Source organism: Centrocercus urophasianus, unplaced genomic scaffold (genome assembly GCF_019232065.1).
Source record: "Centrocercus urophasianus isolate 14NV4802_14NV808 unplaced genomic scaffold, USGS_Curo_1.0 seq_37, whole genome shotgun sequence".
NCBI classification, from domain to species: Eukaryota; Metazoa; Chordata; class Aves; order Galliformes; family Phasianidae; genus Centrocercus; species Centrocercus urophasianus.
This window is the reverse complement of record NW_024884944.1, coordinates 372,561-392,161: the sequence shown is the minus strand read 5'-3', so window position 1 is coordinate 392,161 and position 19,601 is coordinate 372,561. Positions and strand designations below refer to the sequence as shown.

Below are 19,601 nucleotides of genomic sequence, written 5' to 3'. Positions count from 1 at the left end.
TATAACCTAAGATGCCATTTGCCCCCCTCAGAATCACAGAATGGCCAGGGTTGGAAGGAACCTCAAGGATGAATCTCCAACATCCCTCATCACAGGCAGGGCCACCAACCTCCACGTTTAATACCAGCCCAGGCTGCCCAGGGCCCCATCAACCTGGCCTTGAACACCTCCAGGGATGGATGGGGCATCCACAGCCTCTCTGGCAGCTGTTCCTCACCACTCTCACAGCAAAGAACTTCCCCCTGACATCCAACCTCAATCTCCCCTCCCTCAGCTTCAAACCATTTCCCCTTGTCCTGCTGTTATCTCCCCTTTCCAAGAGCTGATTCCCCTCCTGTCTGTAGGCTCCCTTTAGGTCCTGGAAGGCTGCAATGCGGTCACCCCACAGCCTTCTCTTCTCCAGGCTGAACAAGCCCAGCTCTCGGCCTGTCTATGCGCTCCAGTCACGAGGCCCCTCTCCCGCAGCTCCCAGTCTTTCTCGCACTGGGGCTCCGCAGCTGGACGCAGTGCCGCACACGGCGCCTCGCACCATTCCCGCTCCATTTCCCAGCTCTCCCCGCTCCCATTCATTACCGCGCTCCCGTTCACGTTCCCCTTACTTTAGCGCCCCCTAGCGGCAGCGCCTGCACGGTAAAGGGCGGCGCTGCTCACTGCGCTCGCGCGATACCTGCGCGCTGTGCGGCTGCGCGTGGCGCATGCGCGGATCGCGGCGGCCGGGGCGGCGCGGGCCGGGTGTGTTTGCGGCGCGGCTCCGGCCCGGCGGCCCCGAGGTGAGGCTGGGCGCTGCGCGGCGAACCGAGGAGCCGGGCCGCGGGGCAGAGCTGCGGGGCGCCCTTCGGTTCCGGTCGGTGCCTGAGCCGGGAGCGGCCGCGCTCGGCGTCCTGGGGCGCGGAGCGCCGTTCGGAACCCCGCCCCGGCTGCCCGCAGCGCGGCCGTGTGCCGGAGCCGCTCTGCTGCGAGCAGCTGCGGTTTGCGAGGCGTTCGTGTCGGTGGGCGATCCGCCGCCGCAGGGCCGTGCTGTGCCGCGCCCTGCTCTGCGCTTCCCCCGGCGCGGCTCGCGGGCTGTGACCGGCTGTGAGCTCCGTGCTCTGACCCGCGCTGTGTGTCCCCGCAGGCTCCATCCGTTTCCCATCCCTCCATGATGAGAGAGGCTTGGGTCCGGCTTTTCCCCTCTCCCTGTAGTTGATGGTGTTGGAAGCAGTGGTGATGCTGGAGGCGAGATGGCAGACAGCGTGAAAACCTTCCTTCATGACCTCGTCAGGGTGAGTCCCTGCGCTCCGGGGCTGCTCCTGCTGCGGGGCGCTGGGTCCTCCTGCCCCTGTGCTCTGGAAGTGGGTTACGAGATTGGAATGGGGCTCCAGATATATTTAGATTAAAGGCATCTTCAGAAATCACGTCAATGTGATGGAAAATGCCATCAGAATTTAAAAAAAACCACATTTTTAGCTTCTTAGAGTGGTGCTGTGCCCCACATCCCAGGTGGGATCCACTTCATCCCAGCTGTGGGATATGTCCCAAAGGGCAAACTGAACTGTCACAGATTCCTTCGGGCAGGAGTGACCCTTGTAGCCTTGCAGGCATTTTATGGTGACGCTTTGCCTGAACTCAGTGCTCCCTGTCTCACTTGGCTCTCCCAAGTGTTGATGTCAGACTGAAAACACTCGTGGCGTGACGCTAACAAGTAACTTGTTTTCGGTAAGTTGTTGTTTAAGAGAGCAAAGGTCTGTGGTGCCCTGGCCACAGTTCCAAGCAGAAGAACCGGTGTCATTTTGTGATGCCTTCATGCCATCTGTAAGAGGTGGCTGCAGCAGCATGTAATTACTCTCCACCTCACCACGAGCAGCAGCTTGCAATGCACTTTGTCAGATTCATGGTGTCAAAATTCATGCTGCTGGGTCAGGGGGGAGAGGTGCAGCGATGTTTCTGGGGCTGTCTGACCTGTCCATGCACGCAGGCAGTGTGATTTTGAGCCATGGTGATGTGCTCAGCCAGTGCTGCAGCAGAAAGAGGCTGCGCAGCAGCCACCCAGGCCAGCTGCAGCACATCTGTCATTAAAAGAAAGAAATGGCACTGGAAATCATTTCAGGAGCTCCCCAGAGGTTTGCACGGACGTGGCTGATGTGAGAGTGTTTCTGAGACAAGGACAGATGGTTTTATTTGTGGAGGAATAAGAATCGAGCTCGAACAGTGAGGCCACATGGACTTTGCACATTCTGAGTATTCTGTATAATTGCATTTTATTGGCCTTAGAACTGCTGGCAGGGGAAGAAGTGCATTGTGCCAGGCAGAAGAAATGGGCTGTGAGAGATCTCCGTGGCTTTTGCCAGGGTTATAAATAGAGGAGATTTATGAGGCATCACACCTTTTAAAAAAAGAAGGGGAAAAAAGAAAAAGGCTTTCCAGTGCTGTTCCTAAAGATGCTGGAACGTGTGATGTAGGTCACCAGGCCGTGGAAAGTAGCGTTACTGATCCAAATCTTGGCTTTGGCTTGGCCTTCCAGCTGGGAGCGGGGCTGGCCTTCACCCATCTGTGGGAATGGGTGATGCACATGAGGTCTGTTCCCTCATTTCTGCCCCCAGTTCTCTTCCCTGCTTACCTGAGGGTTGGCCAACCTCGCGTGGAGCGTGGGATGGATGAAGGCAGTGCTGCTGCAAATCCACCTTCATGCAACCGAGGAACTTGGGGAGGTTGTATTCATTCTTTGGAAGACGAAAATCCAGGAGGTGTTGTGCAAGGAGCAGCTGGCACCAAACACAGCTGTTTTTAAGATGGGGTTTGGTCTATCTTTCATCTCTCTTGCTTTTTCTGAGCATCGCTAACATTTCTTGGAGAGAGAAGCTTTATTTCTGGGTTGCTTTATCTTGACGTGTCACAGCATTGCTGTCCTGGCAGTGCTTCTGCTTCCTTGTGCTGTTAGCTCTGCATTCTGCGATGATGTTACATCTCTGCTACTGGGCTGGCAGCTCTTCCCAGGCAGGAGAGCTGCTGGAGCAGCAAGCAAATCTGCAGCCTTGTGCATCTGCTGGTGTGCATTTGTGTCCTTCCCTTATGGGGAGCAGCCTGGTCAGCCACGTCCCACCCCCTGCTCTGGCCATGGCTGACGTGCCGTCCTCGTGTCCGCAGGGAATCAAGGATTCCATCTGGGGCATCTGCACCATCTCCAAGCTGGATGCCCGGATCCAGCAGAAAAGGGAAGAGCAGAAGCGGAGGAGAGCGAACAGCGCGCTCGCCCAGCGGAGGTTTCACATGGAGGAGAGGAAGCAAGAGAAGTGAGTATGGAGCTTATGAGTCACAGATCAGGTAATTCGCTTGTCTTTGAGTCCCTGGGAGCGAGGGGGGAGAACCAGAGCAGAGCTCTGTGCAGAGCTTTGAGGGGCCTGATGGATTGCAAGTCACAGGGATTTGGCAGCGCGGGTGCCAAATTCTCTTTCATGCCCACTGTGTCACAGCAGTCTGGCTGAAGGGAAGTTAAGTGAGGTTTATGAAACAAAGTCATTACTTCTGCCTGCACCTGTGAAAACCTCCATAAAACTGGGTCAGATCTGCATCCTGAGTGTCACTGCAAGCTGATCTTCTGACGTGTTTGCCAGTAGTCTGCAGCAGAAACGCAGCTTATAAACCCAGCTGTGCCAACGTGCAGAGCCAGCGAGGATGAAAACCGTGCCATGAAGCACCTTGCATTCTGCAGTGGAACTGTGGGCCTTTCATGATAAGAGAGGAAATCAGGCTTTATGCTGTTTGAGGATGGAGACTATGTGGCTCTTTATCGTGGGTCCGTGCCCTGCAGTGTGAAGCCAGAAGAATGTGGAGTTCTGAGTTTGCCTTTTCCTGGATGCTGGCACTCCTGCCATGATTAAAGGTGGTTGCTGCTGGGGATGCTGATGGGATCAGGAAGAAACTGTTCTGCTTGGAGCATGCATCTCAGATCCCAGTTACATATTTGGGGCAGATGAAGGATATTTTTTTCTGCAGCCATCAATATCAGCTGCAGCTGCTAAGGCTGGGAATGCCTGAATTATATCCATGTGGGAGCAAACCAGCATCTGTTCTTGTGCCTGACTCCCAAACCACGCAGAAACGTTTCTCCCCTCTCCTAATCGCCATTGGGTGACAGCACTGCTTGGTGCAGTGATGTTTGGTTGGGAATTTGCCTTTCAAGATGTATTTGCAGATTATTTTGCCTGCTTTGGTGGTGGTTTAACCTTGTGTAAAGATGATGGCAGGGTCTGTGCTGGGATTTCTTGCAGAATTCCAGCACTCAGATAAAATCAGCGGTGCTGCTGGTGCTCGTTGGTTGTTGTAGAAACTTGCTGAGGTGTCCAAAATGTGAGACTGAAGCAGTTGCTGTTTGTCCACGCTCAGGAGCAAAGTGTCCCTCATGCACATCTGTGCTGTTGCTTTCCAGCGAGCCCCGGATCGTGAGCCGGATATTTCAGTGCTGTGCCTGGAATGGAGGTGTTTTCTGGGTAAGTGGATGTTTGGGGAGTTTTCCACGTTCAAATGCTGTGATGTGCTGCAGTGCTTGTGAGCTTTCAGCAGGGCTTGGCTGCCCCGCAGTTGAGAGGCTGTGGGAGCAGAGGGAATCCTTACATCTCCCAGTGCCAGCACTGTCCTTAAAGGAGGTGGTGCAGGACTGAAGTGATAGAGTAACTTGAGAACAGTTTGTGTCAAAACCTGATTTTACAGGTCTTTCAGGCTGTGCTTTTCCTGCACATTCAAGCCTTGCAGTCAGGGATGTTGTTTACCAAAATGGATATTGGTATCTCAAGACATTGCCTCAGCTCTGACCTTACCATGACTGTGAATAAGTTTGATTAGACTGCTGGTTAATGGAGCACATGCTTTGCAATCTACTGCATCACCAACTTCATTTTTCCATTAGGCTGTGGCAGAGTATGAGGAGTCAGGGTAAAAACGTTAAACTTCTTAATCAGAGATGTTGGCTGTATTTGAACAGAGATCCTTGGTTCTGTGTTGATGGATCAACGCCCTTGTAATGGTGTGAATGGAGCAGGCAGAGGCTCTGCCTGCAGATCAGCAGTGACTGCCTTCAGATCAGCTGTGTGCACGTTACTGTTTGAAACTGAGCAATTTAGCTGCCAAATAGGAAGCTGTCTGCTGGCCCCATGGTGCGGCTTTGAGGCCACGGTGGCAGCAGAAGGGCTGTGGTGCCTTCGGGGGGGTTTGTGCTGGAGGTTTATTGGGTGTGTTGGGATTTCACCGCGCCAGGTGGCAGAATGGAGCACAAGAAGCAAATGTGCAAAGCCTCACCACGAACCCTTGTTGTTTCTCTTTCCCTGTAGCTTAGTCTCTTCTTGTTTTACCGAGTGTTTATACCTGTGCTTCAGTCGGTCACAGCTCAGATCATCGGTGAGTGCTCTCCTGTCTGTGTATGAAGGGGCACGGAGTAGTGAGGCAAGGCTGTGATTAATTGTTCAGTAGAAAATCAGACAGATGGGTAATCAGGCTGGAAGGGTTGGCAACAGTCTTTGAACTCTCGTTGTGTCAGGGATCTAGCCCACGTGTTTTGCTACTGAACACCCGTGGTTGTCAATAGATACAAATATTTTTGCAAATAAGTGCAGTGCAAGTGGGTGGAAATGTGCCTTTAAGGGAGAAATGCTAAGGTTGGAGCACTTTACTCAAGCACTACAATGAGAATGTCACTGTACCAGGGCGGTTTAACACGGACCTGGGGGGTTGTGATGTGAAATGAGGAGGTTCCTGACGTGCTGCTTTCTGCCCATCTTCCAAAGGTGACCCTTCCTTACACGGCGATGTCTGGTCCTGGCTGGAGTTCATTCTCACCTCCATTTTCAGTGCCCTCTGGGTCCTTCCCCTGTTTGTGCTCAGTAAGGTCGTCAATGCCATCTGGTTTCAGGTAGGAAGGTGGACTCATGCAAATGATGGGCGATTTCTGTGTTAAAGCTTAATTGGTCAGGAGGAAATGGGCGGGACACCCTGCGGCCCCTCTTGGTGACGACATGGGGTGGCATTTTGGGTCCAGATAAAACACAGCACGTCGAGCCCAGAAGTGGCACAGGCTGCGTGTTTGAACCACCTTGGGAGCCCTGCGTAGGTGTGGGGCAAACTTCCAGGATTGGAGAATCTGGAATCCCGTCCTGCAGAGCAGCTGGCGCTGTTTGTAGGGGTGAGCGCAGCTGAGCAGCGCGGTCTGGTGGTGAGCTGTTTGTCCTTCCCTCCCGTGCAGGACATTGCAGATCTCGCATTCGAGGTTTCTGGCAGAAAGCCTCACCCCTTCCCCAGCGTCAGTAAAATCATTGCCGACATGCTGTTCAACCTCCTGCTGCAGGCGCTGTTCCTCATCCAGGTGAGATCCCAGCGCTGACGGCCAGGCGCACGGCTGCCGTGCTGAGCAGCCCTCCCTCACCGGCCCTCTTCTTCCGCAGGGGATGATTGTGAGTCTGTTCCCCATCGATGTGGTCGGCCAGCTGATCAGCCTCCTGCACATGTCCCTGCTCTATTCTCTCTACTGTTTCGAGTACCGCTGGTTTAACAAAGGTGGGTGCTGCCTCCTGCAGAACGGCCTCTGTGCCCGCGTGCTGCCGGCAGGGCAGGTGTGCAGCTGTGCATGTGGCAGAGAAGCGAGCAAACCTCTTGGCAGTTCTGCAGCAGCTGACAGGAGCCGCTTTGCTGGCTATTGCTCTTCATTCTGATGCTACTGTATGAGTTTGTTTTCTGTTTGCTCTTTAAGACAGCAATCCAAAGTATTCCCGTCTTCTTTGAAGAAGGCTGGAAATAAAAAGCGCTTCTTGTTCTGTTCATCGTTTTCCTCTACAAGTAGTGAAGGTCTTTCCCCAGCGTGCCAACTCAGTGGGTTTCTTTGGGGTTTTTGTTCTCACTAGGAATTGAAATGCACCAACGGTTGTCCAACATTGAGAGAAACTGGCCCTATTACTTTGGATTTGGCTTACCACTGGCTTTCCTCACCGCAATGCAGTCCTCCTATATCATCAGGTGAGTCTTCAGGGGTCAGGTTGCTGTCTGGGGGGAGCAGGACACATTAATGCCCCTTTCCCAACTTCTACCCTCCTTTACATCAGAGATGTGTACCCTTATCCACAGCACCACCCATCACAGAGAACTTTCAGCAAACCCTTTTCTTTTTCCTTTCAGTGGCTGCCTCTTTTCCATCCTTTTCCCTCTGTTCATCATCAGCGCCAACGAAGCGAAGACACCTGGCAAAACGTAGTAAGTAGAGGCTTGGGGATGCTCCGTGGTGGTGTTCGATCTGGGACAGATGTGCTAAACAGAAGCAGCACAGGGAGAGCAGGCTTCCAGCTGGGTTGGTGAGGTGGAAATAGCAGGGCTGAGCTTTCCGTACCTGTTAGACTCCCCCTATCCATAAAGGCATGACAAATGCTGTGAGGGCTGAAGGGGGCTTTTTGGACGCAGGGTGCCATGTTGGTGTGGCATCAGGGAGAGCCCAAACTACGCAGCGAGCTCACAGCCTCTCTTCCCTTCCAGCCACTTCCAGCTCCGTCTCTTCTCCCTGGTGGTTTTCCTCAGCAACAGACTCTTCCACAAGACCGTTTACCTTCAGTCCACCCTGAGCAGCGCCTCTGCAGACAGGCTGCTCTCTCCCCAGCCATCTCCTGCCAAACACAAGCCTGCTCCGGGGCACTGAACCACAGCCCAAAGGGGGGACATGATGCAGGCCGGGCCTCAGCTGCTAGAAACCTCCTGGGGAAATGCAGGACCCAGCATGCGAGGCACTCGCGTGTTTTCCCACCACCAGAAGCCCCCCTGGGTGTTTCCATGTCCCCCACTGTGAGCATGCAGGTGGAGAGTTTGGGAGAAGTGTGGATTTTTAACACCTTTGTCAGATACAAGAAGCCAGGTTCCCTGTGCTTGTTTTATAGCATGTTCCCAGCCCTTCCCTTGGACTGTTTTGTACTTCCTTCCTGTGCCATCTCCCTCCCCTCAGATGAGTGCTTTGTGGCCCCTGTTCTGCCCTAGCTTTGTGGGTAACCTGTGCTGTGTCTCCCTGTACCGTTGTCCTTTGTATGTTGTAACTCAGGTCGGGGTTTTTGTAGTCCTGCTGTGCTGAGCAGCTCCCAAGGGCTGTCAGCCCAGGGGGGGCAGCTCAGCCTCCCCGCCCCGCAGTGACCAGCTCTGGTCCCCGGTTGCAGACAGCCCCATGACAAGTGCCACCTTCCAGGGCTCAGTACGGGAGGGCACCGTCCTGCAGAGAGGGAGCCAGCTCCACGCCATGGCCACCAAACGCTCGGGGTTTTTACATCTCTGAAATTGCAAAGGGAAATTGCTTAAACAAGGTCAGGAACCGAAATGGAAACTTGGGAAATGCATTAAATCTGGGGTTGGGTATGAGGTTTTTTTGGGTTTTCGTGCATTTTTCATTTCTGTTGTGGCCATTAAGCTACTTGTGAGCAGCACCTGCCTGGAGGTTTTCCATGGACACAGGGATGCATCACCGCAGTGGCTCCACACGCTGTTCTGCTGTACCCAGAGCAGGGCTGTTGGTTTTCGGTTGTAGCGGTGGCCGCGCTGCTTTGTCCACGTGTGTGGGTGTGGCTCTGTGCGCGGTCCGTCCCGTAGTGCGTTCCAGATGCACAGCGCTGCCTCTCCACTGCCCCGTGGTTTTTCACAACAGGGGTCAGGCTTTGGAGAAACAAACTTGTTCTCGAGTATTTTCACAATGAAATGTTAAATGAAAAAAAAAAAAAATCGAGTTTCAGCCATCCCGCATGCAGCAGTTTATTTGGCGCGGCCGTTCTCGGGTTCTTCTCGGGGTGAATTCGGGACAAATCTGCCCTGCCTCAGCTCCGCCTCGGGGTGCGGGCCCGGCGCTCCCACGTGGCGTCCCCCGCGTGGCGCGCACCGCCCGCTTCCGGGCACGTGACCGGCCGCGCCCCGCCCTCGGGGCTCCGAGCCCGGACGGACACGTCACTGCTCGCTCTCAAGCGGCCCCGCCCTCCGCACGCTCCGCCAATCGGAAGGCTCCGTGCAAATCCCGCCCTCCGCGTTGTGCTGAATGAGCGGCGGCGTCGCTCGAGTGGCGTCGCATCGGGCCAATGGGAAGCCGGCGGAGCGGTGAGGCGGGCCGGGGCGGCTGCGCGGGGCGGATGGCCGGGGCGGCGGGGCCGAGAGCGGCGCCCGGGTGAGGGCGGGGGGCGGCGGGGGAGCGGGGCGGGGCGGCCGGGCCCAAAGGGCTGAGAGCCGTTTTGGCGTTGGGCCGCGCCGTGCCAGGCCTGAGGGGTGAGGAGCGCGGCCCGGGAGCTGCGGGATGGTGGGGCTGGGAGCCGAGCTGAGAGGCGGCGCGGGGCGCGGGGTGCCGAGCGCTGGGTGCTGAGCTCTGAGCACGGGCCGCGCCGTTACGGGGCGACGGGCTGCGGGGCGGCGGGCGGCGCGGGGCTGCGGGACAGCGGGGCACCGGCTGCCGTGGGGGCTGCCGCGGCCTGCAGGGCTCGCAGGGCGGCGGGGCAGCGCTGAGCCTTCCTGCCCCGCACCGCGCTGCGCTCTGCCCTTTTATCGCCGTTCTGCCCTTATCGCTGCTCTGTACCCATCGCTGCTGACCGTTACCTCGAGGCCCAGAAATGCTCACACGCAGCCTTGTTTCTGTGTCACTGTAGATGGCCGGAGGTCAGAATCGCTGCTCAGTCACAAAATGGTTTTCAGGTGCACTCTGCTATTTCTAAATCTCAGCCTGGCCAAATAAGCTCCCACGTGGCCTTTTAACTCGCAGATACGGACTGCGGCTTTATCAGCCCGCTCTGGACCAGGGCTACAGCAATTTGGGTTCTTTCGTTTTTCCGATCTGAGTGGGCAGAAAGCATCTCTAAAAATTCAGGGTGTTTCCAGAGAATGAAGCCGTTAATCCCTGCCTGCAGTTTCACTTCCTTGGTGCCTGACATCAGGTTTTCACTGTTTTTTCCTCCACCCAAGGAGGTCAGGTCAAACAGCTGCAGCATGCAGCGCCACAAGAGCTGCCTGTGCAGATCTGTGTTAGCAAACCTCTGCCTGTGTGCATTGCAGAGCAGCAGTTTGGAACCTCTGTGGGTTTGTTGTGCATCTCCTATAGCTCGGCCAAGGAAAACCAGCCTTGGTTCTTTAGCTGCTGAAAGCTTAGGGTTATTTTGTTTCGCACACAGAGAAACAGACACATCGGCCCCAAAGAAGTTCTGCTCTCTGTGAAAGAAGTTGAAGCCTCAGCCAAGATTTGGGCCGACTGATCAGGTGAGGCTCTGGGGTTCAAGGGGCAGAAGGGAGGCAGCAGATACACGGCAGGGGCCCGGCCCCACTCTCTGACAATCTCCATTTCTCATTTTTAGGTTTTCAGGTGTCTGTTTCCCTGCCTTTGACGTGACGATGACCAAGCTGGGGTTCCTTCGGCTCTCCTATGAGAAGCAGGACACGCTGCTCAAGCTCCTCATCCTGTCCATGGCAGCTGTGCTGTGTAAGTCTGCAGGACCCCAGGAACTGCCACTGCTCCTCCTTCAGTTCTTTCTTAGGTCACCAAGCTCCCATCTGTCCTTAAAGTGTGACCCACATGCACCCTGTTATTCATTCAGTGCTGTTTCCTTTGGAAACTCATTCTTCTTTTCTTTGTGTTTACAGCTTTCTCCACAAGACTCTTTTCTGTCTTAAGATTTGAAAGTGTCATCCATGAATTTGACCCGTAAGTGTCTTCCCCTCGTCCTGTGGGTTTCCCTCTTTGGGATCAGTGGATGCTGGGTGCTGTTGTCCAACCTGTGTCTGGGCTCAGAGGTGCTCATGTTGCTGCAGGTACTTTAACTACCGCACAACCCGCTTCCTGGCAGAGGAAGGCTTCTACAAATTCCACAACTGGTTTGATGACCGAGCCTGGTACCCCTTGGGCAGGATTATTGGTGGAACCATTTATCCAGGTAGGCCAGCAGGCTTTGGCTGTGCTAGAACGAGCTTTGTGCAATGCAGGGCTGCCAGGGCGTGGATTTGGGACAGCAGCAGCTCCTGTCTGTTCCGTCCTTCCCACCTTTTTGGCTGCCCTGCTCCAATTGCAACCTGCTGATGGTGCCACGTCCATCCCGCAGGGCTGATGATCACTTCAGCAGCCATCTACCACGTGCTGCACTTCTTCCACATCACCATCGACATCCGGAACGTCTGCGTCTTCCTGGCACCCCTCTTCTCTTCCTTCACCACCATTGTGACTTACCACCTCACCAAAGAGCTCAAGGTACAGGGAGGACCATGTCAGCGTTAGGTTTTATTCCTTTGAGGCGTCTCTGTGCACGCAGGGCTGTGATCTGATGGTTCTCTTGCCCTCTGGCTGTGCTCCCCAGGATGCGGGCGCAGGGCTCCTCGCTGCTGCCATGATTGCAGTTGTGCCTGGGTACATCTCACGTTCTGTTGCTGGATCCTACGATAACGAAGGTGAGTTTGTAGCACTCAGAATCAGGAAACCTTTAGGAAGCCAGGTTCCTCTCCCCTCTATGGGCCGTGGGGGACCACATAAGGAATCACTGCTGCACTAAAGGGTAGCTGGTGAAGCCAGAAACCACGTTGACTCCTAAATATTACCATGTTTCAGTCTTGCAATCTGATATGGAACTGTTTTCCTACTATTCATACAAGGTGCTGTTCTTTCTGGTGGAGCAGCAGCAAGATAGGCAGATTTCTATGTATGTATGTTTTAATGCAGTCAGACATTCTGATGTATATTGACATTGTGGTTCGCTGACATCCAGGGTGATGTGAGCTTGCTCTGACCTCGCTTTGTCTCCCCACCCAGGTATTGCCATTTTCTGCATGCTGCTAACTTACTACATGTGGATCAAGGCCGTGAAAACTGGCTCTATCTATTGGGCAGCGATGTGTGCTCTTGCCTATTTCTACATGGTGAGCATTCCTTGTCCTGGCACCCAGGTGTCTGATAAATCTGGGCTTCTGGCAGCCGGGGCTGTTCAGTGCTCTTTTTGGGGAGAGCATGTGATCCCAGGAGAACAGAACTTGCTGCTGGACCCCACCGTGCAGCCTGTCCAGCCCTGGAATTGGTGTTTTTCATTTTTCTCTTCCCAGGTCTCCTCGTGGGGTGGCTATGTCTTCCTGATCAACTTGATCCCACTGCACGTCCTTGTGCTGATGCTGACTGGCCGCTTCTCACACAGGATCTATGTTGCCTACTGCACTGTGTACTGCCTGGGGACGATCCTCTCGATGCAGATCTCCTTTGTTGGCTTCCAGGTGAGGCCTTCCAGCACTGCTTGTCTGTCAAGAAGTCTTGGAAGTTCCATTTTCCATGAAGGAGCCGCTCACACCAGCACACATCTCCATGCAGCAGGAAACGTAGTTGGTGTCTTCAAGGGAAGCAGTTGTCTCTTTCTCACCTTTAGTGTCCTGGTCTGGGGAATACAGGTTTTGTGGACTTGGGAATTTTGTCGGGAGGAGAGCTGACAGCAAGGAGGGCTCTCAGAGTTCATTTTTCATGTGCATTCCTATCAGAATTGAGGCTGATTAGCAATTAGTCATGTCCACAGGGAGGAAATGGCTTCCTACGACTTCAGCAAGTCATGACTTCAGCACTGATTTCGCTGAGGTCTGTTTTTGCAGTGACTCAGCTGCTCTTTCCTTCTGTCTGATCACACTCTCCCCTGCTTGCAGCCTGTCCTCTCCTCAGAACACATGGCTGCCCTGGGCGTCTTTGGCTTGTGCCAGATCCATGCCTTTGTGGACTACCTCCGCAGCAAGCTGAACCCACAGCAGTTCGAAGTCCTCTTCAGGAGCGTCATCTCCCTGGTTGGCTTCGTCCTGCTGACAGTCGGGGCTGTGCTGATGCTCACAGGTAGTTCAATGAGTGGTGCTGCCATTCGTGGTGATGTTGCTGAGCACGTTTCACCGCTGGCTTCGTCTCTTTCCAGTGCTTTGAATCATAGAACCACAGAATCATTACAGTTAGAAAAGACTTTTCAGATCACCAAGTCCAACCCCAGCCCACCCGTTAACCCCCCCCTAAGGGCACACCTTTTGTCAGTCATGGTTTCTGCATTAATGCTTGCACCATGTTGGGGAGAAATCTTTAGTGTAAAATCACACTTAATTTCCTTTCTAAAATAAGAGTTTTGAGTAATGGAGATGTTAAGTGAGGTGCAGGATTGCTCATTCAGCTTTGCACTTTTCCCTTAGGACAGAACCTGTTGGCTCTGCTAGCTGTGATGCTGATTTTCTCCTCTCTGCTAGGGAAAATCTCCCCATGGACGGGTCGTTTCTACTCCCTGCTGGATCCTTCTTATGCCAAGAACAACATTCCCATCATTGCCTCTGTCTCAGAGCACCAGCCCACCACCTGGTCCTCCTATTACTTTGACCTGCAGCTCCTCGTGTTCATGTTCCCAGGTGAGCCCAGCCTGGTTGCAGCCGGACCCTCAGGTGGTCTCTGGGTTTGTTACATCCCTGCAGTGTGCTGCATGTCTCCACCAGGTGGATTTTCTTTCAGGCTGAGGGGAATCTCACCTGTTTCTCTTTCCTCTTTGCAGTTGGTCTCTATTACTGCTTCAGCAATCTCTCAGACGCCCGCATTTTTATCATCATGTACGGTGTGACCTCCATGTACTTCTCTGCTGTGATGGTGAGGGCTGCTCGGGTTGGTGCACTGTTGTGGGACTGAGCAGGACACAAGCAGGATGATGAGATGATCTTAGCGAGGCTGACTTTTTTTTCTGAGCTTGTTGGTAACGGCTTTAAACTAAGGGGGTACGTTTAGGTTAGATGTTAGGAAGTTCTTCACCCAGAGGGCGGTGGGACCCTGGCGCTGCCTCAGAGGAGTGGGTGCCCCATCCCTGGAGGTGCCCGAGGCCAGGCTGCGTGGCTCTGCCCAGCTCCCTGCCCCTGCAGGCTCTGATGGCCGTGCCGTTGCCCGCAGGTGCGGCTGATGCTGGTGCTGGCCCCAGTGATGTGCATCCTCTCCGGCATCGGCGTGTCTCAGGTGTTGTCCACCTACATGAAGAACCTGGACATCAGCCGGCCGGACAAGAAGAGCAAGAAGCAGCAAGACTCCACCTACCCCATCAAAAATGAAGTGAGTGCTGGGCAGCTCGTGGCTGCAGGGAAGAGGAGAGTCGTTGCTTTTCCTGCTGGGGATGGGAGGGAGGTGGGAGTGCTCTCTCCCCTCCTGCAGTGACACCTGTTTGCACCCCCAGGTTGCCAGCGGCATGATCCTGGTGATGGCTTTCTTCCTCATCACCTACACCTTTCACTCCACCTGGGTGACCAGCGAGGCGTACTCCTCGCCCTCCATCGTGCTGTCAGCGCGCGGCGGGGACGGCAGCAGGATCATCTTTGATGACTTCAGGGAGGCTTACTACTGGCTGCGGCACAACACGCCGGAGGTAACGGCGCTCCGGGCCCGGCGCGTGCCAGCACCCCTCTGAGTGCTGACAGCCCGCGTTTGGCTGCAGGACGCCAAGGTGATGTCCTGGTGGGACTACGGCTACCAGATCACCGCCATGGCCAACCGCACCATCCTGGTGGACAACAACACCTGGAACAACACCCACATCTCCCGCGTTGGGCAGGTAGGTGCTCCCACCCCTCGCCTGTGGCTCGGAGCGCTGCGGCGCCTCACAGCCGGGTCCCCCGCAGGCGATGGCCTCGACGGAGGAGAAAGCCTACGAGATCATGCGAGAGCTGGACGTGAGCTACGTGCTGGTGATATTCGGCGGCCTCACCGGCTACTCGTCGGACGGTAAGAGCCCCCGGCACCATGCGTGCCCCCCGCGCGCCCGCCGCTCACCCTCCATCTTTTGCAGACATCAATAAGTTCCTGTGGATGGTGCGCATCGGCGGCAGCACGGACACGGGCCGGCACATCAAGGAGCACGACTACTACACGCCGACCGGCGAGTTCCGCGTCGACCGCGAGGGCTCCCCGGTGCTGCTCAACTGCCTGATGTACAAGATGTGCTACTACCGCTTCGGGCAGGTCTACACCGAGGCCAGTGCGTGTCCCGTGCCGCGCCGCCGCGTGCCAGCGGCCGTGGGGCCGTGGTGGCACAGCGCTGCTTTGTGTCCCCGCAGAGCGGCCGCCGGGCTACGACCGCGTGCGCAACGCTGAGATCGGGAACAAGGACTTTGAGCTGGACGTGCTGGAGGAGGCGTACACCACAGAGCACTGGCTGGTCCGGATATACAAAGTACGAGGCCGGCGTGAGCCCCAGCTCTGGAGGCGCCCCGCGTCGCCCGCCGTTACCACAGGTTTCCTCTCTTGCAGGTGAAGGATTTGGACAACCGCGGCTTGTCGCGGACGTAGAGCCCTGCGCTGCCCCAGCCTTGGCCTGTGAAGCAGAAATGTTATTTTTGGATTTTCTGTTTTTTGGGGGTTGTTTTTGTTGTTGTCGTTGTCGTTTGGGTTCTTTTTTTTTTTTTTTTTTTTTTTTTTTACCATTCATGAGTGCAGGAGGAGATGGGCGCCCCCACCCCTGCTGCGTGCCGGGGGGTTTTATATCACACGCAGAGCAGTCACCAAATCAAATCACGGCTTTACGGGGGTTGATTAAAGGGGAATTACCGACGTCTGCCTTTTCGTTGTCGCGCTCGGTTCGTTCCCCATTCGGACCCGCGCGGTTCGCGGCCTTCCGGCGCTTTTGGAGCCGCGGGGGCGGGGCGGGGCTTCGGCTGCGCGCGCAGCGCGGGGCGGGGCGCGGAGCGCTGGCGGGAACGGGCGGCGCGGGCTGAGCCGTGCGGGGCGGTGCGGGATGGCCGTGCCGTTCGTGGAGGACTGGGACCTGGTGCAGACGCTGGGAGAAGGCGCCTACGGGGAGTGAGTGCGGGGGCCGAGGGGGGGGAAGTCCCGGAGCAACGCGGAGAGGCCTTTGCGTGCCGCTCTCCCCGCGTGCATCACGCGCCTCCCCGCCGGCACGGCGCGGGCACCTCGCGTGCGCACCGCTTGGCCGTCGCGGGCCGTTGCGCGGTGCTTCTGCGTGCATCTCCTGCCTTCCGCACGCCCGCTTTGTGGCCTTTGTCCAGCGCCCGCTTTGCGCCTGTTGCGTGACCGCCGCGTGCCGCTGGGCGCTCCCCGCTCGGACGCCGCGTCCTGCTCGCGCGTTGCCCGCCCGTTTTGTGCCTGCGCCGCGCACCCGCTGCGTCCCCTCTGCTTGCCAACTGCACGCCCTCCGCCTGCCCTGATGCACACCTGTGGTGCCCGGCCCCTCTCCTTCCTGGCCGTGCCCTGCAGGGTGCAGCTGGCCGTGAACCGCCGCACCGAGGAGGCCGTGGCCGTGAAGATTGTGGACATGAAGCGCGCGGCCGACTGCCCGGAGAACATCAAGAAGGAGATCTGCATCAACAAGATGCTGAACCACGAGAACGTCGTCAAGTTCTACGGGCACCGGCGCGAGGGGGCCACGCAGTACCTCTTCCTGGAGTACTGCAGCGGCGGGGAGCTCTTCGACCGCATCGGTGCGTTGCAGAATGCAAACTGCAGAATGCCTTGCAAACTGCGTTGGAACGGAGCTCCGTGTGTGGCTGGGAGCTGCGGCTCCCGTCCTCACTCCTTGCTGGTTGCAGAGCCGGACATCGGGATGCCGGAGCCGGAGGCGCAGCGCTTCTTCCAGCAGCTGATCGCTGGTGTGGTGAGTGCTGTGGGGCAGCGCTGAGGGAGCCGCGGTGCGCCGTGGTGGCAGCAGTGACCCCCATCCCACCCGTAGGTGTACCTGCACAGCATGGGCATCACGCACCGTGACCTCAAGCCAGAGAATCTGCTGCTGGATGAGCGAGGTGTGCTCCCCACCTCGACCTCCTGCTGCGTTTGATCACTTTAACTTCACTGTTTCTATCCGTTTTCCACCCAGACAACCTGAAGATCTCCGATTTCGGCCTGGCCACCGTCTTCAAGCACAACGGGCGCGAGCGGCTGCTGAACAAGATGTGTGGCACGCTGCCCTACGTGGCCCCCGAGCTGCTGCGGCGCCCCGAGTTCCGTGCGGAGCCCGTGGACGTGTGGGCCTGCGGCGTGGTGCTGACTGCCATGCTGGCGGGAGGTGGGCATGGGGGGCACAGGGGATGCATGGGGGGGGACAGGTGAGGTACATAGGAGCGCACATGGGATGCGTAGGGGAGGTGAGATGTGCGGGGTGGGGGTGGCACTCGTGAGAATCAAATGCCAGGTGTGGTGCAGAGCAGCGATGCCTCACGTGGGAGGTTGCAGTGGTGTTGCAGTGGATGTTTTGCACGGCGCAGAGCCGTACGTCTGCACGCTGTGCACCTTGGCACATCGCGTCCTTTTGAAAGCAAACGGGAAAGGCAGCGTTCCTGCCTGCCTTTGCCAATCTCTTGTGCCACCCCTGCTGTCCCCTCTCCCATAGAGCTGCCCTGGGATCAGCCCAGCGACAGCTGCCAGGAGTACAGCGACTGGAAGGAGAGGAAGACCTACCTGGCACCCTGGAGGAAGATCGACTCCGCGCCATTAGGTACGCAGCTGGAGGCGGCGGTGCCCCCCACCACCCCACCCCTCCTACGTGCACCCCATTCCTTACAGCACTGCTGCACAAGATCCTGACCGAGAGCCCCACGGCTCGCATCACCATCCCCGACATCAAGAAGGACCGCTGGTACTGCCGGCCCCTGAAGAAGGGTAAGGGCTGTGGGGCAAAACGCGTTTCCTGCCTGAGCTGTGCGCAGTGTGGGGTTTTCCTTGTCTTGCAGGCACAAAGCGTGGCCACGTGTCCTCAGGTGGTGTCACCGAATCCCCCGGAGCCTTCCCCAAGCACATCCGCTCTGACACAGACTTCTCTCCTGTGAAGGGTGCCCTGGGGTGAGCAGGCTGCACCACACCTCCCTGCTGTCTTTCTGCAGTGCAGGTGTCCTTCTGCATTGCAACAGCTGGCGCAAACCAGCTCGATGCACGCACGACCCCACACTCATCCTTTCCCTACTTGTGCATGCAGAACCCTGAAGAGCTACAGCCCTCTCAGCCACCCCTCTTGTAATCTCATCTGCTTGCCTTGCAGCGAGGACAAGGCGAGTTACTCCACGTCACAGCCTGAGCCCGGCACCGGCGGTACGCTGTGGGACAGCAGCACAGGCAGCATCGACCGCCTGGTGCAGGGCATCAGCTTCTCACAGCCTGCCTGCCCCGAGCACATGCTGCTCAACAGCCAGCTGCTGGGCACGCCAGGTTCCTCCCAGGTGCGCTCCCTTAGGATTCGGTGTGCAGCATTGCGACCTTTTAGACGCGTATCTGCAGTGTTTGTAATGCCAGGATGCAACCTCGCAACCTTTGGGGTGCAGCTATGCAGTATTTCTAATCCGAAGGGGCTGCTTAGCAAAACTAGAGATGCTGCTTTGCAACATATACCACCTTAGGTGGCAACTTTGCATCGTTTGCAATCAGGGTGCTACTTTGCCAGAGTTGGGGTGCTATTCTGCAGCATCAGACTTGGCACATTTATAACACTTGGGATGCAACTTTGCACTGTTGATAATACTGGGGACGCAGGTTTGCAATCCCTGAAGTGCTTGGGTGCAGCTCTGCAGGGCCGGGGGCTGCTCCCGCCGTTCTGTAGCGCTATTTTAGCGTGCAGCTCGCAATGTTTTCCACGAGGGGGCGCAGCTCGTCAATACCGCACGCGGGTAGCAGGGTCGCGGCGCACCTTGACGCGCCTTCGGGCTTCGGGGCCGCGCGGACGGCTTTGCATCAGCGGGGTGCGGGCGCAGCACTGCAGCTCTGCAGCGTTCCTGATGCGTTCTGTGCTGCAGAGCCCGTGGCAGCGCCTGGTGAAGAGGATGACGCGCTTCTTCACCAAGCTGGACGCCGACGGCTCCTACCGCAGCCTGAGGGACGTGTGTGAGAAGATGGGCTACGGCTGGAAGCAGAGCTGCACCAACCAGGTGGGGCCGGGCCGGGCGGTGCGGGGATGGGGCTGAGCCCCCCTGACGCCGTGGCCCCGCAGGTCACCATCTCCACCACGGACCGAAGGAACAACAAGCTGATCTTCAAGGTGAACCTGCTGGAGATGGAGAGCAGGATCCTGGTGGACTTCCGCCTCTCCAAGGTGGGTCTGGGGGGCACGGCGGGCACAAAGCAGCTCGCGGTGGGTGCACGCATCGCTGGCGGGGTGTTGGGGTGCTGCTGACCGCTGGCTGCTGGCTGCTCTCCCCATGCAGGGCGACGGGTTGGAGTTCAAGCGGCATTTCCTGAAAATCAAAGGCAAACTGAGCGACGTGGTCAGCAGCCAGAAGGTGTGGCTGCCCCCACCCTGAGCCCCTCTTCCTCCTCCTCCTCGTCCTCCTCACCCCCTGGGGCTCCCGTAGCCCCCAGCAGAGCTGTGCTCCCTATGGGGGCGGCCCGGCTCTGCGCCTGCTGCGGCTTTTATGGGTTCAATAAAGCTTGGGATCACAGCTCAGCTCCGTGCCATCTTAGGGGCGTTCCGGGCGCAGCGCCGCTTTGGAGCAATCAGCCCCTGCTGTTCTGCAGCACTGCTCGCTCTGGAACCGACTGATGGTGCAGAGGCTCCCCTTTGAGCTCTGTGGCTCCATCCACGCCCCGGAGCTGTGGGGGCAGCTCGGGGTCCTCCCCGCTCCCTGCCCTCTCAGGGCGACAGCTGCCCCCCTCCCAGCCTCTCTAATTGCTTTTCACAGCGCTA

At 57.0% G+C, this 19,601-nt stretch overlaps 3 protein-coding genes across 8 annotated transcripts; all 3 read left to right on the top strand.

Moving 5' to 3' along the window:
* The first annotated feature begins 712 nt into the window (after window positions 1-712).
* On the top strand, window positions 713-8,723 carry EI24 (EI24 autophagy associated transmembrane protein). Of its 2 annotated transcripts, none has more exons than XM_042832124.1 (11): window positions 713-770; window positions 1,115-1,262; window positions 3,124-3,269; window positions 4,406-4,466; window positions 5,304-5,370; window positions 5,757-5,881; window positions 6,212-6,331; window positions 6,411-6,522; window positions 6,867-6,978; window positions 7,138-7,212; window positions 7,489-8,723. In XM_042832124.1, exons 2-11 carry the CDS (start codon window positions 1,221-1,223, stop codon window positions 7,646-7,648), a joined length of 1,020 nt encoding a protein of 339 aa, XP_042688058.1. In that variant the 5' UTR covers window positions 713-770; window positions 1,115-1,220; the 3' UTR covers window positions 7,649-8,723. The 2 variants fall into 2 exon arrangements, with proteins under 2 accessions (XP_042688058.1, XP_042688057.1); XM_042832123.1 differs by having other exon boundaries at window positions 4,363-4,466.
* Window positions 8,724-9,053: 330 nt separating this feature from the next.
* Window positions 9,054-15,529, top strand: STT3A (STT3 oligosaccharyltransferase complex catalytic subunit A). Of its 3 annotated transcripts, none has more exons than XM_042832159.1 (19): window positions 9,054-9,075; window positions 10,134-10,218; window positions 10,314-10,438; window positions 10,600-10,660; window positions 10,768-10,889; window positions 11,055-11,200; window positions 11,307-11,397; window positions 11,756-11,862; window positions 12,043-12,207; window positions 12,625-12,805; window positions 13,201-13,356; window positions 13,497-13,588; window positions 13,883-14,038; window positions 14,160-14,348; window positions 14,418-14,534; window positions 14,602-14,704; window positions 14,769-14,957; window positions 15,037-15,152; window positions 15,230-15,529. In XM_042832159.1, the coding sequence occupies exons 3-19, from the start codon at window positions 10,351-10,353 to the stop codon at window positions 15,266-15,268; spliced, it is 2,118 nt and encodes a 705-aa protein (XP_042688093.1). In that variant the 5' UTR covers window positions 9,054-9,075; window positions 10,134-10,218; window positions 10,314-10,350; the 3' UTR covers window positions 15,269-15,529. The 3 variants fall into 3 exon arrangements, with proteins under 3 accessions (XP_042688093.1, XP_042688091.1, XP_042688092.1); XM_042832157.1 differs by lacking the exon at window positions 9,054-9,075 and adding an exon at window positions 9,093-9,142; XM_042832158.1 differs by lacking the exon at window positions 9,054-9,075 and adding an exon at window positions 9,163-9,240.
* Window positions 15,530-15,698: 169 nt separating this feature from the next.
* CHEK1 (checkpoint kinase 1) lies at window positions 15,699-19,356 on the top strand. Of its 3 annotated transcripts, none has more exons than XM_042832056.1 (12): window positions 15,699-15,778; window positions 16,193-16,416; window positions 16,525-16,589; window positions 16,665-16,734; window positions 16,809-16,997; window positions 17,322-17,426; window positions 17,495-17,590; window positions 17,689-17,770; window positions 17,967-18,144; window positions 18,715-18,846; window positions 18,909-19,010; window positions 19,123-19,356. In XM_042832056.1, exons 1-12 carry the CDS (start codon window positions 15,714-15,716, stop codon window positions 19,216-19,218), a joined length of 1,404 nt encoding a protein of 467 aa, XP_042687990.1. In that variant the 5' UTR covers window positions 15,699-15,713; the 3' UTR covers window positions 19,219-19,356. The 3 variants fall into 3 exon arrangements, with proteins under 3 accessions (XP_042687990.1, XP_042687988.1, XP_042687991.1); XM_042832054.1 differs by having other exon boundaries at window positions 17,662-17,770; XM_042832057.1 differs by having other exon boundaries at window positions 15,745-15,778; window positions 16,200-16,416; window positions 17,662-17,770.
* Window positions 19,357-19,601: the final 245 nt, after the last annotated feature.

Bases quoted from the DNA above. Each gene is read 5' to 3' on its own strand.
- EI24 (XM_042832123.1), top strand. The intron at 3,270-4,362 runs GTGAGTATGGAG...GTCCACGCTCAG, and splicing joins GAGGAGAGGAAGCAAGAGAA to GAGCAAAGTGTCCCTCATGC. The intron at 6,523-6,866 runs GTGGGTGCTGCC...TGTTCTCACTAG, and splicing joins GTACCGCTGGTTTAACAAAG to GAATTGAAATGCACCAACGG.
- STT3A (XM_042832159.1), top strand. From the start codon at position 10,351: ATGACCAAGCTGGGGTTCCTTCGGCTCTCCTATGAGAAGCAGGACACG. The intron at 10,890-11,054 runs GTAGGCCAGCAG...TCCATCCCGCAG, and splicing joins TGGTGGAACCATTTATCCAG to GGCTGATGATCACTTCAGCA. The intron at 13,357-13,496 runs GTGAGCCCAGCC...TCCTCTTTGCAG, and splicing joins CCTCGTGTTCATGTTCCCAG to TTGGTCTCTATTACTGCTTC.
- CHEK1 (XM_042832054.1), top strand. From the start codon at position 15,714: ATGGCCGTGCCGTTCGTGGAGGACTGGGACCTGGTGCAGACGCTGGGA. The intron at 15,779-16,192 runs GTGAGTGCGGGG...CGTGCCCTGCAG, and splicing joins GGAGAAGGCGCCTACGGGGA to GGTGCAGCTGGCCGTGAACC. The intron at 18,145-18,714 runs GTGCGCTCCCTT...TCTGTGCTGCAG, and splicing joins GCACGCCAGGTTCCTCCCAG to AGCCCGTGGCAGCGCCTGGT.